Source organism: Aptenodytes patagonicus, chromosome 5 (assembly GCF_965638725.1).
Source record: "Aptenodytes patagonicus chromosome 5, bAptPat1.pri.cur, whole genome shotgun sequence".
NCBI lineage: Eukaryota > Metazoa > Chordata > Aves > Sphenisciformes > Spheniscidae > Aptenodytes > Aptenodytes patagonicus.
In genome coordinates, this window is record NC_134953.1 from 76,600,950 (window position 1) to 76,617,681 (window position 16,732).

Consider the following 16,732-nt stretch of genomic DNA (forward strand, 5'->3'; position numbering starts at 1 on the left):
CACACATCATCCACAAAACATGGATATGGCATTTGCTGCAGATAAATTCCTAATGGCACTTCGATGTTGGTCTGGGTCTTTATAATCCCATGCTCAATCATGTCTTGGAGATATGCAAAGCCTCCCCAGATATAACGTAAATCATCCACAGGATCAGCTCTTGGACCAGGAACCCAGTACCTCAAAAGGAAATTCACATGGAAACCATTTGGGTAAACAGTGGCTTTAGGGGAGGGGTGTGGGGGGGAAATAAATAATAATTAAGAAAAAAAATCTTAGCTACTGAAATTGTAGGGGCACTGCCTGGAGTTGTCTTTTCGAGATTTTGGTCTGTCAGACCACATTGCTTGAGAAAGTATATGACCTGGAAGGTTCTTTTGTTTCCTTTAATTTTCTCTGCACTGACACAGAATAGCAATTTTGGCCAAAAATGTACATAGATTAATCATATAGCAGAGTAACCATTCTAGAATAGAAAAAACTACATTTGGAATATAGTATCCTTGGAGATTAAACTGGAACAGCTCAATGACAACTACCAGACACCATTATATTCCTCTATGTAGATAATGCTGAGAAAATATTTCTGCTATCCCTTTAAGTGAGTCCATTTGAGGAGGACTTGAGGAGGAACAGCAGAGAAGTTTTGCTGTCCAGGTGGAGGACAGCTGGGTCACAGTCCACGTAGGACTTTGTCTGCCTCTGCCAGTGATTGAGCCAACTAAAAACTTAAGCAGGTTACTGAATAGATTCTGAGCAGAGTCATCCCCTTTGCCATGTATCCATGCACCTACCCACTGCTTGGCCTAACTGTCACAAGAGTGATACCACTTGTGTCAGTACCTGGTAACTGGAGATGGATTCTGCACTGCATTATGTACTAACTATTGGTGAATACAGTTGGATTTCATGCATGTATCCAATGCAGGTTCTAATGTCTTTATCTCTCTCATATTCATGTTATGGCAGGCAAGAACTGAAGAAACCATCACTTACCTGTCTTTGATTTTGTTTGTTTTCTCCACTACATCTATGTCCATCCGGATCTTGTATTTCACAAGTGGTGGAAGACTCCTGGTTGTAGGCTCTATGTCTGGAAAAACGACACCAGCCCAGAATTTATTTTCCTCCAGCAGATGAAGGGCTTGATGAGTCAGTTGAGTTTCGTCAAGATAACCTTCAAATTTATCCAAGGTCAAGCACTACAAATAATCACAGAGAAAAATCGCATGGGAATAAACTACTAAGAGGTATACATTAAAGCAAACATCAGTGGTTGAAAACAAAAAAGGGAGGTAGGTTCATCTGAAGTAGTTGCTGTTTTCAGCTTTAAAAGCTTATGCTGAAACTATTAAAAGTTGACTCTCTCCTCCTTCCTGAAAGCTTCCCCATTCTTAGTCTAATTCTTATGACAAATTCAAAACACACAGCATTATCAATACAAGCTCAGAAACATCATTCTCCCTAAATCTCCCTCAGATTTAGCATTGCTGTGGTCAACATGAGTGGATGGAATAATTTTGAAAGCAGTTTATTCCTGATATTTAAGGATTGCCTCCTCCAAGCTCAAGAAATGTCCATCCCAACAAGTAAGAAATCAAGCAAGGGTGGCCACTAAAGCAGGAGCCGCTGTTGCAACTTAAGTATGACAGGGCAAATTTAGATGTACCTGTACAAAACATATAGCTAGTACTAAGTTCAGCCAAAGCCTATGGTGCCATGTTTACTAATTAGAATGAAATTTTTTTTTAAATATATTTAAGTCACTGTAGTCATCCAGCCATGGAAATCTGAACTCTGCCACTTGGACTATACTTGGAAGGTTCCCTCAAAAAGGCAAATATCTGAATTGGAAGGGCTAAAGCTGCAGCACAGATGAGGTCCCAGTATCAGGAACTGTCTCCACAGTCTGCACGCAGGAGATAAAATTAACTCAGCCATAAAATAAATCTGGCCACGAGAGCTTTTTAGTGGTCCAGTTGAATCGAAACACTATCCTTTTTCAAGTTTTGGGACATTTTTTTCAGCCTAGGAAGTGCCCGAGTGAACACCAGGGAGCTAAAGGATGACTGATCCATAAGAAAAGCACATTAGCCATGGACTTCAGCTGAAAAGCAGTTTGTCAAGTGAAGCGTTGGCAGAGTCGGAGCATAAATTTGAATCTTAAAGTCTCTTAGGTATTTAGGTATTTATTCCTATTTAATGCCAGTCAACTAGTCAATTGATCTTACTGATAATACTGTGTCCCTACTGAATTCTGACATGTGATGAACCTGCTGGCTTAAGTTAACATGCTTTGGCTATCTCAATAATAAAATGTAGTTTACCCTTCACAGCAAACTGTTTTCTTTCTTAGTCTGTCATTATTGTGAAATGTATTATTATCAGTCCATATACAAGACACCTAGTCATCAAAATCTAAGCCCTTCATGTCCCCCCATTTAACTCCTATTTAACAGACATTGTAAGACAAAAAGATTGTGAACACTACAAACTCTATCATTAGTTATCTGTAAAATTACAGACTTATGTTTGTATATTTAGCTTCTGAATTGGCAAGACATTACCAGAGAGTAGAAGTATTTAACCCCCGATGGACTGGGAAGATACTTATTGAATTTTCTTGCTTCATAAAATTCCAGGAGGCGAACTTGTTTGATCTTATCTTCTTGATCATCTCTTGCAGGTCAATAACCAAAAATTACTCCACATCAAAGTGCTCATACAGGCAACTTGTTATTTAATGGGTAGACATCTTAAAGACTCTTATATTTAACCTTTCCCTGTGATAAATCATGCTCTGTTTCCTTTAAAACTTGAAGTATCACAGTTTAATGGGATCTATACGAAAATATATTTTTAACTGGCAGCAAAACAAAACAGCACTTAAATTGATAACTTTATTATTTTGTAGCTTTACTCTTCCTGGTGTTTTGCAAACATTCAATCTCCTAGTTTGCTTTACAAAATTAAACTACATAGAATTTCATATCAGGAAGCAAAATACGGCAGAAAAACTTTCTGGTCTGTATGCCAGAAGAGAAATCGAATTAGACTGATGGCTCAGGTTGTATTAATTTTTTTTGAGATATGTTTATCCCACATAGTTAACTGAGTTCTGGAACTCAGTTTAGTTCTTGCCAAAGTGTCAGTGTTTCCAAAACAAATTCCTGCTGTGTAACTGTGTCTTTGCAGTGTCTGGAGGACTATTTGCTGTTTCTTTGTTATGAGGAATTATTTTCAAGGTACTTGTTGCAGCTGCAGAAGAACTCATGTAGTTTTCCAGAGGAATCTCTGGGAATGGCACCGGCAAAGTACTGACAGACAACTGATCTTGTCTAGATTTTCACTGCAGAATAGACAGTATCTGGACTAGGCTGAGGAGCAGTATAGGCTCTTATCCAGGGGTCCAGTCAAGGAAGCAGCAAGCGTTCAAAACAGAAAACACAAGTGCTTATAGATCTTCTGGGTGAGCAGAACGAAACAAAAGCTTGTATAAGAACATAGGCCAAGACACCAGTGTTGCAATAATTCACACAATTTGAAAGTGAAAAGAGATTTTATATTGTAATCTACTAGCCAAAAACTACAATTTCTTTCTCTTAACATTAATTGCAGTCAAAACAAAGGCTGTATGCTCTACCTAGGCTTTTTTCAGTGAATTGCATCACAGCTTGTGCCTTCATAAACCTCACTATATCAAAATTCGTTCATCAACCACTTGGGGAAATTTATTTCAGATCTTCTCCCAGTAATTATTTAACAATTTAAAATGGCCCAATGAAGATGGGAAAACCAAAGCTAAAATACTGAGAACAGGTTTGGAAGATAAAACTAGAAAATAATAAGCATAAAGAGGTAACTAGGTACCGCGCTCAAACAGTTCAGCTGTTCTGTGGCCTAAGGCAATCAAAGGGAAGAACAGGAAATTCTTGGAGTGGTGAGGATGAGCTGCCACTGCATAATTTGTGGGATTCTCAGCTGCCTCACAGCTTGCAGCAGAGATCTGGCATCTCCAAAGACAGTTGCTGGCAGCACACCTCTCCTCATTGCATACTGTGATAAGGAGTAGGGTGTCCCTGAAAGGCAGCTATTTGTTCTCATTGTGCTTGGCACAGTGTGAAAACATTCTCAAATGCTAACAACTCAGTGTAAACAGCAGACTTAAAAGAATAAGCTCATTACAAAGACCTTTAGGACACAAAGATCTATTACCAGGTACAGTAACTCCCCCGATATTGTGGATGTTCCAGCATTGACCTGCTGCAAGCAATATATTTCATTCAGCTTGAGTAAGAAATAATTCTGCTAACATGATGCAAAAAGAACATCAGAAGAATCAGCAGAGCTTTGTGCAAAAGCTTTATTGTTCCCTCTTGTAATAGCTATAGGAAGGCAGATAAACTCTCAGTTCCTGCCTTCTTGCAGGGGATGAATGGTCTTTTAGACTGAACTGAATTGGAATTAGGAGAGCTAGGCTTGGTCCTGTTGCCTACAACTAGTATCAATTTTCTCTGTGAGCTTGAGGCTCAGCTTATTTAACCATTAAATAATAACTAAATATTTACTTTTCTTTCAGAGATGCTTGTAAGATGTAATTCATCTATATAAAGACCCTGACCCTCATATGGCAGATGCTAAGTGTTGAGCTCCCAAGTATTAATATTACTGCAGATAGCAATAGGTTTTTTTTAAACTCTCGGAGTTAACCTGCGACATTGCAGGGTCCACTAGTTTTGCCTGGACTCATAAGTTTACAAAGAAGAGTTGGCATTTCATTTATCTAAATTAGCAGGAATCCACCCCATCTTAGGTCCAGTTCCAAACACATGTTTACCTGCAGTCAGAAATACACAGGATTAAAAAAAAAACCCAAAACACCTCCTGGTGTCACTTACCCAGCTCTGGGAAGGAATGGAGGCAGCAGTTTGCCTAGCTCTCTAAAAAAATATAACCTTTTTTGCACTGGACTTAGTCTGAGTCTGATGAACTCATCAGTAAGTTATATTGCCCATACCAGAGTAACCTCTTACTAAAAGTATCTTCTAAAGTATTTTTACAATGGCTTGACATTTTCATCTACATTTTTAGCATTTTTCATTTACATAATGAAACTCCACCTCACTTCCTGCACTGTGGCTCTCAAAAAGCCTCAGAGCGCCCCACTAAAAACACAGCACCCTAGGGAAGGGGGCTACAGATTCCAGGAAAGAGACACAGACATCTTGTCAGAAGTGACTACAGAACAGGTGGAAACTCCCTCATTGGTTTCAATGGAATTTTGATCAGGTGCTTAAAAACCTGAAGGGGGACTTACCAAAGAACTATTAGCTTCTCTGGTCCCGGTCTTGCTGAAATTAGTGGCCTGCCAGTTACTAGTACTTACCAAAAAAAATGTTTCCTTGAGGTTTTTCATTCACTTTCTGCCTCTCAGCATCAAAGTGCGTTCAGATATTCAACCAATATTTTGAATTTTGGAGGCTCATCAAATTGAAGGTTTTTTCCATAATAATAAGTATTCATGTTCTTGTACTGCTTTATTATTTTAAAAACATGCTTTTAATATTAAGATTAAATTTGAAACAAAGGAAGATGTCTTATGATTTTAACCTTCTCGTCTGTTGCCACAGACCCCAAGTACTGCCTACCCTGCTTTAAGATATTCTCTACAAGTATTCCCAGCAGTGGGAGGGCTGACCTTACCTCCAGATACTGACTGAGCATACGCAGAGCTTGGTCTGCAGCACTGAAGATGTTCCGCCAGTCAAAGTCTGCCATTCCCTTCTCCCGGCTCCCTGGAGACCCATTGTGGAGAAAGTTGATTATGTGTTCAGCGGTTAAGCCTTCAGCACCCAGTTGGCTGTTCAAGAAGCCCCTCACTGTAGGGTGCTTCAGAGAGTCCTGAGGAAACACATCAGGACAGCTTCACTACAATGATCCTCTTCACATGCCCTGTTTAGCTAGAAAGGTTTCCATTTCCATAGCTCTTTCTGAGCTATGAGTAGTACAAAAGGGTATGCTAAGGAATTAATTTTATAAATGGGCAATTGCATAGTTGAACTGGAGGTGAGACTCGAAGAAAGGATGAAAAGAAATTTATCCTTGACTATTTATTGCATTTTTCCTTATAAGCAAGAGGATAAATGTAATAAATGTCTAATCTAACAGAGAAGAGTGTGGAAAACCAAATGTTTTCTCTAGTATGAACTGCTTTATAAACTTTAACTACAGATACTACTTGCAGCTGATCAAAGTCAGATCTAACGGATGTGGAAATAAGCAATTTCCTAAGGTAGTAAATTGCTGGACCCAGCAAAAACATGGTACTACCGCCACCTTTGCCTGTGCAGAACCCAAGAAAATCAAGTTGTCTGATCTTGAAGGACATTTTGGAGAGACAGGGAACCAGCGATTGCTGCCTTTATTAAGAAGTCACTAGCCAGATTCTAGAGAGCGTCCAGATCTGAGGTTTTGTCACAGAGATGCTGTAATGCATCTAAGACTAGACTTCAAACCAAGCCCAGTAACCAGTCCAACAGCCTTAAAGGCCACAGATTCCTTGCTGCAAAGGCTGTACTTCCAGCCAAACCTCCCAAATTAATTCTCTTCTCCCTTAGCAAAAATAAAGGATGGTAAAAGGCTGCTCTTACTGAGGATCCCTGCTAAGTTATAACATACACGGATCATATTCATTTGCAGGCTGTTTTGAAAGAAGTACCACAGCTGAGGTCCTACTTCTTCCCAAGCTTTCGTCAACAGTCTGAAGCGTTCAAGTTCCTCAAAAGTGGAGTTTGCCTGAGGAATGAAACAGCAGAAAAAGAGTGTTAGAAAGCTAAGGAGATAAACAAACAGAATTTATGATCCAGCCTTCAGTGACAGTGAAACCTGTAACTTACAAATGTAGTTTTTACCTTCAATACTTAAGAAACTTGTTAAAATAGCAGAAATGTTAATAATTCTCAGAAAAAGAATTTGTAAAATCCAACTGGAATTAAAGTCACTTAGGATAAATTTCTGTTGTATATGTAATGGAAAAAACAAGTGCACATTAACCCCAGTTAACTTCAATTCCTTTAAATACTCAGGTTTTAGGTAGAATGATTTCTTCCTCTCTTTTTCCCCTTGACTATTTCTCTCCATGGAGAACTAAAAAGAAAGATGATGATGCGGGTAGATGAATAAATGGGAGGCAGTTGGAGAAGACAGATACTCTCATAGTTAAGATATTAGTTAAGATTTGAAAATGTTGGGCTACTGTAAATCTCATGTTTTCTTGTATGAACTACGAGCAGCAGTTCTTCTGTGCCTTACATAGACGTTGAGAGTAAGTGAACTGCTGGTTATGAGGTGGCCAAAACCTAGGTCATATGCGACCTTGATTTAAACTGCTCAGATTCATTTCACCCAGCTTCAGGCACTTAGCTGAAGAGTCCAGGCTCCATCCTATTTTCATGAAGTAAAAATTATTTATCATTTCAGCATATATAATACTAAACCATGATGTTGCTATTGGTTTGTAATCTCTCAGTGTTAGGTCTCAATGAGTCTATCCAAGCCTCATAGCTGCCCCATTTAAATATTTACTGGCACAGAGCTGCTGATGTTCCTATATCTGTAAAATATATATATAAAATATTACTATTTTTACTAGTGTAAATGTGGAATCATGCCAACAAAAGGCTACCGGAGCTGGAAAAAGTATGTAGTGTGGACCAAGATGGGATGAATCAGTGAAGATCTGTCTCCTGTTTTTTAAACGAAGAGTAACTGTCCCTCCTCTGATGACCATCAGAACAAATCGAGTTCTGAGAAGAAAATCTGATTAGGTTGAGGTAGCTGGGTTACTGTTTTTCAAAAGATGTTTCTTAGAATGCAATTTTTTAGAAATATACTTTTTTGTATTTCAGAACTTCTTACATTTTTTAGGATTTGCCGTACAGAAGGTGAATCAGGAGCAAAGAGAATTTTTCCCATCAGCAGGGGCTTCACAGCACTCCAGGCTATTTTGGTTAAAGGGTTTGATTCCAAGTTCTGGATCAATGCATTACAAAAGGGTGCTAAAGACAGAAAGAAAGACAGTCTTTATGAAACCCTACCCAAATCCTATCATACATAACATCCTGCAGGGCTTTTTACTGGCAATATAGACAGTTTAAAGCATTTTGAATCTAAATGGGTTAAGCACATTCTGCAATGTAGAAGTACAACATCTGAATAAATGGAAAAGACTATTAAGTAGATATTGGAGTTGTAAAGTAGACACCATGGAAATCGGAAGAGCAAACAAATAAATGTAATCATTTGAAAGTTGCTGTTATTTATAAGGTATTTCAAATGGAAGGAAACTAGACAGCTCAAGTCTCACTGAACAATTTTGAGCTCTAATTGCTTTTCTCCTAATGACTTAGCTCCTTTGTATTGTAGTTGATACTGATACAAAACTATTTTTTCCTCCTATTAGCGGTTAATTGTTACACAGTATAAACTATTGGGCTGGAGATCCAGCAGGCTTGGATGTTGAGCTCCAGAACAGTTCAGAACTGGATCCTACAATAATTTAGAACTAAACATTTTAATGTAAACATTTCTATCTTACTCCTGCACTATGAAGTAATTTGTTTACTTGGATATCATTCAACTATTTTGTTCCCTGGCTGAAGAAATGGAGTACTGGGCCTTTTACGGGTCTTTTGAAGGTTCACACATAAGTAGAACCAAGTATCAACATGGACAGTGAAAGGCAGAAGTCTCTCTACAGGCAAAGTGCTCACCTGTACTTTGTAAACATACAACCATATCTATCATAGCGGAAGGGACACAGAAATGTACTACCAGCGATAATATGGATGTTAGTACAGAAAAAATTGCTGGTGGTCTCAATGTAGAGCAAAACTGAATAGCAAACAGAAGGGGACATAATAAAAAGATAAAATAATGAATGGTAGAAAAGATAAAATTGGTTCCTCTTTTTTTGGTTCTCTCCTATTACAACAGCAAGAAGATAAGTGAGGAAATCAAAACAACAAAAACTGGTAAATTGAAATACTTTCTATGTAAGATTTAATTATGCTGTAGAACATTACTGCTACAAAATATAGGTACTTTTATGCAGGAAGAGAACAGCTGCCATGCATCAAATTGAGTATTATTTAAAAGGAGAGATTTTAAAATTCCTGTGCTCCAGGCCATCAATCAAGTTGAGAGGCTTTAAAAAAAAAAAATTGTCTTGGAGAAAAGTAATTCCAGAATGCAGCGCTGTATTTTCCTGAAGCTTCTTCAGAAGCATCTAGTTCTTCCTGGTATCAGTAGCATATATTAGAAGATAAGACTGAGGGACTGTCTTAATTATGATGATGACGATGTTTATGCGTTTGTATTGAAAGCAAATGTGTATTTCTGTCAGTTCTCAATTCTTGGGCTTCTCTGCTTCCAGCTATGAAGTAAGTACGAAGTAAAACCATTTCACCCATCTCTAATTTCCTGAATCAAGTGCTTAAAAATGTTATTTTATAAAAGCAACAGTGGTATTCTAACATAAGGGCACCCGTCTATAGTCTCTGTAATGGTTTGGTGGAAAAACTTACTGGTTGTATTATCATAAAGATAACTGGATTTCTTCTTTGTTGAGTCAATCCCCAGGAAAGCTTTGTAGTTATTATCTTCATACCAGTTGAAGGAAAGCACTCTGGATCCACCTCCTTCTGGGTAGCCACAGAAAAGATCAGACAGGTTGCTCACCAAATGGCCTAAGGATTCTGGCCTTCTGTCTTGTACAAATGGTTGCAGAACCATCAAAAGGTCCTGAACACTTTGCTTCCTGGCCAGCTGCAGTAAGACAAGACTTTGTTAATTGCAACCCTCAAAGAAGGTAAGCATCTGGTGAGGTCTCAGTTGTGCCCAGACTGGTAAAGTCTGGATGCAGTCAGAACCTCATCCTTTTATCTCCTCTGTCCTGATCACAGGCATCATTTTCAGTTCTTGTTCTCTCATGTCTTTTCTGAGGAAAAGAATATGCTTCATAATTGCCAATGCTTATGTCTACATTTATTTTGTAATGAGAGAAGAATGAATTTCTAAGGAATTAGCTCTTCCCAAACAAGTCTATTTCCTTTCTGATAAAGCAGGTAACTGGAACATAAATAGAACAAAGGAAAAGGAGGACTATGTGCTACCCAGAAAAGTGATGCCATCTATTATTAGACCACTTACCCTTTGCACTGCCTGTAACACATTAGACAGCACCCTCCCCCAGACCTTCAGGTCAGCACCTGGTGAGTTTCTGTCCAACACAGTGGGAAGCTGTGAATACATCAAGAAATACAGATGAGTTTTGTATAGTTTCTACATGACAACAGCTATTACAGTGAGAAAAGAAAATCCAAATGGCATCTCTCTAGCTCAAATACTTTGAGTTATTTGGAACAGCGAGTCTTGTAGGCCTGTCTTGTGGGGCCACAAATCCACTACCCATGTGCAGACTCACACAGCAACCTGCGTAAGTGTTACTAACATGAGGCTGAAACAGTCACAGGCCACTGAAAATATAGCCTAGGATTTGTTCTGCTTATCTAAGCCCACCATGCCAAAAGGTGCAAAAACGGAGAAGGAATGCAGGAACTGGGATTTCTGAGAAGCTGCTTCTCACAGAGGCTATTCTTCCAGGGAGATGTACAGACCCTTGGTAACTTCTGAATTTAGCAAAGGTTGTGATACAGAAGCCCCCATTTGCCATGGAGGTAAATAACTGGTAGTACTTTACACTTGAGAGATTTCCTGATTTTGGAGGCAGTCTGGTCCTTGCTGTCTGTCAGATCTGACAGAAACCATTACTTCTCCAGGCTCCTGCAGACTGGCCAAACGGCCTTTCCAGCAGGAGTTAACACTTTAGTTATCACTGGCTTCTTAAGAAACAGGTGACACCATGGCATGCCATCACATACCACTTTGCTTGCATCACTGCATCCTTCTTAGTCAGCTGTCTAAAGAATCACATGTGCACTTGGAGTTAGCACTCTTGAGGCTTTCTCAGGCATCTATTTCTTTCGGTATTACAATAAAATATAAACCTGGACTTTTAGATAGCTAGACTGTAACATTTATGAGATAAGCCCCTAAAAAGACTTCTCCAGAACTGTGTAGCTATACATCCTGCTGATTCCCTGCCATTCCTTTCAGTCAGTAGGTGGTTAAGAAAGCAGAAGACAGCTGCACTGTGTAGGTACCTGGCAGGGAATCACAAAGGCAGGAGTTTTTATGGAAAGCTTATGTTAGCATGTTCTGATCTGTCACTTGCAGTTCAGGCAGGAAGTATACACAATGCTTCAAAATACACTTTTCCTTTGTCCCCTAAGGGGAACCAGCCTCTGCAAAGATTATACAGGATTCTTGGAGCACTTGCCTTAACCTGGCCTTTTTGAAACTGTGAGCAACAGGTATTGTAAATAATCTGAAGCAAACCAGAGAAAAGCCTGGGATAAATATGGAATTAAGAACCTCCTTCTTGTAGCTAGAGGAAAAGAAAAGAGGAATAGGGGCAAAATTACACATTTGCTCCTAAATATTATTTCTTGCAGGAGGCATTCAGCATGAATTGGGTCTTAGTAGAAATGTCCTAAAATGACTGAATTTGTACTCAGCTAGTTCACGTTCTCCAGAAGCACACATAAGACAGGATCAGCAGACATTATATACAAACTACACTCTCATCTGACCTAAATATCAGAGCATACAGTTGGGAATGTTTATTGACCCGAAGCACAGAGGAGGATGAAAGCTTTCCCCAAAATATTTATCCAACTATTTTCATATTCACTGGAAGTGAATATGGTGTCATGAAAAAAAGGAAGAGCATAAACATTGAAGAGTTTCTTTCCAACAATACAAGGCCCAGTTCTGGAATCCACAGTCAGCTGCCCATCCTAAAACAATCCCTATTCAAACAAGGAGCTCTGCAAAAACAAATTCTGCTATGTGATTGGCTATACTATGCAACTGTAGCCTGAAGACCACGAAGCACAGGGTGACTGACAGCGTAAGAGTGCAGAAAATAACCTGGTCTTGAATACACAAGTATTTCTAATGTAGAGGTTTTAAAACTAATGTAGAATTTTAAAAAGCCCAATGAAGATTCATTCTGCATATGTAACTGAGTGTAGATTTACACTCGGTTTGATTACATATCAAGTGCATGTGATGATACTGATCAAAGCAGCTGTTTCAGCAACATGTGTCTATGCTTAGGGAAGAACTGCTTATCTCCACCCAAAATTGCAGTAAGGTATTAATGAATTTTATTTTCATTTATTTATAAGGTTTAAAGAACTTCAAACAAAGCTTAAACAGGAGGTTCAATAACAGCAGTGCTCCAGAAAGAGGCTCATTTTCCTTGCTGCGGCTGAGTCAGCCACACAGTAAAGGAAGGGTCTTATTTTTCTGTCTCTGCTTTGCTATCAAAAAGGTGAGTTGCTTTAATTTCTGGCAAAAACCCCTAGAGGGTATACATGAGCACATGAAGGATTTGAGTGTATGTTTATGCACATACATACCTGAATATGTTGATCACAAATTCAACAAGAAACGTTAATTTCAAAGTGGTGGAGAAGCACATTGTAAAAATAACTGTGGCAAGGAGTGCTTATGCACAGTCTACCATTTAGTTTAACAGAAGTAACTGAGATGGATTTTGATTTAAAAGGGGAACTTCTGCCGTGGAAAAAAACAGAAATATATTAAAATTATTATTTAGCAACTATAATGATGGGAGTGTGAGAAAGCTTCTACCAACTTGAGGTCTCATTGTACTAAGCATCATGAAAAGATAATCCCTCTTCTCTGCAGCTGGATGCACATTAAAACCCTCTGGGAATCGGGCTTCTAGCAAGCATCAGATATATGAAAATACCTGAGTATATTTTTAGAAATGGAAAATACCAGCTTTCAAAAGCTGACCACAGATTCTTATCAGGATTGGCAAAATCACATGGGCACAACGAATGACTGTCAATGCTACAATAATCAAACAGTAATTTGACTGGTGTGTCAACAACAGCTTCTGGCATCCTCTGTTCCCAGTTCTGAGCAACTCAAAGCTGAATAAAATCCATGTTAAATTAATCATGATGTTACACTGCTGTGGCAGAAAAGTCCGATCAATACTTTCTATGTCACTCTAGCAGCTGCTCATATATCCTGCCAGCTGTGTACAGCAAACTGCCAATGTGATGGTCTCATGACATTAAGTTACAAGGTGAAAAACAGCAAATTAATTTCGTTGTTGAAAAATGCAAAGTCATGATCATGGGGAAAAAAAACATGAAAGACATACACAGTGATGGGCTCTAAGTTTGCTATCATGAGGAAAGAGACCTTGGAGTCTTTATGAATAGTTCTCTGAAAGCACCAGCTCAGTGTGCAGAATACAAATGGAGTATTAGAAAAATATTAGGAAAAGAACAGAGAGCAAAAGCAAAAAAACCCCAACAGTATGCCATTTTATATATAAACAAATATATATTCATATTATTACTTTTAAAGATATAATAAAACATAAATAATAAACAAATAAATATACATATAATGGCATAATGTCTCCATACTGAACCAAGGTTGCAGTTGTGGTTAATATATGGCAAGAAGGTCACAGCAGAAACAGGAACAGCACAAAGAAGGGCAGTGAAAATGAACAGAGGTAAGGAAAAGCTTCTATAGAAAGAGTCATGAAAGCCAGTACAACTTGTTTGGGTTTTTTTTTTTTTGGTGTTTTTTTTTTTTTTTTTTTTTTAAAAAGGCTCATATGGTTTTCCCAACTCAAGCTGCATCATGGCTTTGACTTCAGCATAAAATTCTGTCATGCTGGATGGAGCAAAGACAGGATGGGTTGTATGGGGTATTTTCAGAACCCTCAGCAAGGTCCCTGTAGGTCTTGCCACACGCTGTTTTGCTAGACTGGAAAGACCAGATAATAGTTCCACACACACTCTGATTTTAAAATTGCATTTGAATTTTTTAGTTCTGTTGTACTGTGAATTTTGTCTGTTTCATCCCAAAGCATACTCAGAACTGTCTAGTGTTCTGCTGATGGTAGGTTAGCGGTCGTACATCCATAACCTTACATTTGCAGGGGTAAATAAACAAAGACCACTTGGAACATTGGTGATATATTACAAAGAAAATTCTTGAAATATCAGCCAAAAAAATGACAACATAAGGCAGGATGATTGTGTTAATACTTACCCGCTGAAATAGCTTAAAGAAATCAACATTTGCATACAAGGCATCTTCTATTCTCTGTAGGCTTTCCTGGGACAAGGCGCACATGGCCTTGTGCACAGAAGGGAGACCTCTTCGGCTATTGAAGATAATAAAGCGGTTCAGGAGCATCTGACTGCAAGCAATGTCCTTCAGAGTCAAGCTAGGGACACCGTAGGCAAACTGCAACCAAAAACAATGTTTCATTTACTATTGTGGAACCTTCATACTCCTCAGGAACAGTTAAAGATTTAGCAAAAGTGGACACCTTGATATCAGTCCCTGCTAATATTTTCATGAATGGCAGAAGGATGCGGTCAGCTGAAGCATCAACTCTTGAACCACCTTCACTTGATGTTATGCTAGATCACCTTGCCTTCAGTCACGTTTTTCCTCTTCTCATTATTGCTTCTTCCTTCCATTGCAAAAGTTCTGTGAGTCTTTTTCCTTCCTCTCTGTCACCTAAGCACACCTGATGCCATGCCACCCATCCTTGTGGTTAAGGAGGGATAGCTACGGCTTGCTTGAAAGTATTTCCCCAGGACCGGTTAACCGATTGTGCCACATCACTCTACCTTTGGTGTTTAGGCTGGTTATATTTTTGCTGTCAGTTGCTCTAAGAGAAAAAGGCCAGTTCCACTGATTCTCAAGCTTGATTTCCCTCAGTATTCTATTTCAGTTATGACTATTCCATCCCAATGCTTCCCCACAGCCATTAATCATTGTCACTGTGCACAGGCATACAGCCAGGCTTTACAAAGCCATTTTACATTAAACCATACCCATCTACTGATTACCACTTCTAATATAAACATGGAACAGAAAAAAACAATTATCTTTAGTGTTCAGCCACTGGGAACATATTAGTTAAACCAATGTAAATGCAGAATAACACCATAGAAATCAGTAGATTTACCTGGGATTTACATTGTTGTAATGGAATACTCTTGGTAGTCTATGATTCAGTTCTACTTGCTTTATAATGGACAGAATATGTGGCAGTATAATAAAAAATAGCACTGGAAATTGCTCATAAGGTAATGTTCCCATCCTCTGTCCACCTCTTTTCACAGTACAAATTGTAAGGAAAAAAGCTCACAACACTGTGATGACTGTAAATGTCTACTGTGCTCAAGATGAACACAGACTTTCAGACAAAAAAGAACTATGCACTGGCACAATATCATCAGGCTAAATGAATTTAATAAACTGCATAGAAAAAGAAATAGTCAAAGTCTGCACAGAATATAACTTTCTTTAGAAAAATAATCTGCTGAGCATTCCAGTCTTTAAGACATTTAGATCAAAACAAACACACCACACCTATAGCAGGTCAGACATAGGTGCACATTTATTTCCTATCTAACCAAATTAACAAGGCCATCTAAGAGATTCTGAACATTATCAAAATTTTATATCTGCAAATCTTCTATAGTTATCAGCTGAGACTTGTTTGGTGGTGCCTATAAAGAGAAATATTTAAAAACCTAGAGGAATGAGAAAAACCTCATTGAGTGGATTCAAGCTTGAGGAGTTACTTATTAAGTGCTTCATATGTCAGAAGCTACCAACAAAACTGCAAGTGTCGTTGTGGAAAGTCAGCATCCAGAATAGGAAAGGCAGGGGAAGAGAGGTCTAGAAAACACTATACAGTGTTTTCTACAAAAACATTGTATTTTGTCTACCATGACTACCCTGGGTTTCAGCTTATGGAGCTGCAGTTGACAAAAAAAAAAAAGCACCTGAATTACTCACAGATTGTGTATTGAAATAATGATACAAAAAAAGGGATGTGAATTTCTAGTAAAAGTATCTGATAGGTACTGTCACTATCATCACTTCGGCTGTACCCATATAAAGGCATTGTTAACACAAGTTGGACAGTGTCGAGAGAGGCAGAATGCAAAAGAAGAAATGCAACTGACGGATCCAATCTGGTGTGCAAAAAACCTCCAAAACCAAACACCCCTGCCGTCCCTCAGACTGGAACATCTGAATTGGATTTAACTGACTTGATGTCAGTGAAAGAATTTGCTTATTTGCTCAGTCACTTATGTCCTGGGGATATGTGTGAAAAGACCAGCATTTTTTAACCATATACACCTGATCTGGCATGGTCCTCATCATCCAGCGTGAACTGCAACGAAACTGAGCTGCACAGGGAGGCAGCCTGGGAACCTTGTTTTGACTTGTGAAATGAGGAAACTGTGACATTAACATCATTGAGAAGGATTAAACAGAGAAAAAAAAAGAGGTTATTTACAAACTGTAACTGCATTTCAAGAATGTTCATGAACAGACGGGATTAGAAAAACACTAAACCTCCGCCCTTCCAATATTTCCGGTAGGGTGGGCTGTTGCTAATCTTTCCTGAACTTCTTATTGTGTTTTAACATCAGTCTCTTATCCTTATCTTAGAGTGACTCAAAAAAGCAGGCCCTCAGAGGAAAACTTCAATACTTTTTTTTTTTTTTAATCAATGTGT

General features: G+C 38.6%; 1 protein-coding gene across 1 annotated transcript in view; it reads right to left on the reverse strand.

Annotated features, from left to right (window-relative positions):
- ABCA4 (ATP binding cassette subfamily A member 4) overlaps positions 1-16,732 on the reverse strand; it is a 76,302-nt gene that overhangs the window by 47,927 nt on the left and 11,643 nt on the right. Inside the window, exons 6-13 of the mRNA XM_076337767.1 lie at positions 14,233-14,430; positions 10,210-10,299; positions 9,585-9,825; positions 7,918-8,057; positions 6,679-6,795; positions 5,704-5,901; positions 997-1,202; positions 4-180 (exon numbers count right to left, since the gene is read on the reverse strand). Of these exons, the coding sequence (XP_076193882.1) occupies positions 4-180; positions 997-1,202; positions 5,704-5,901; positions 6,679-6,795; positions 7,918-8,057; positions 9,585-9,825; positions 10,210-10,299; positions 14,233-14,430 (1,367 nt within the window). The remainder of the gene's footprint in view (positions 1-3; positions 181-996; positions 1,203-5,703; positions 5,902-6,678; positions 6,796-7,917; positions 8,058-9,584; positions 9,826-10,209; positions 10,300-14,232; positions 14,431-16,732) is intronic.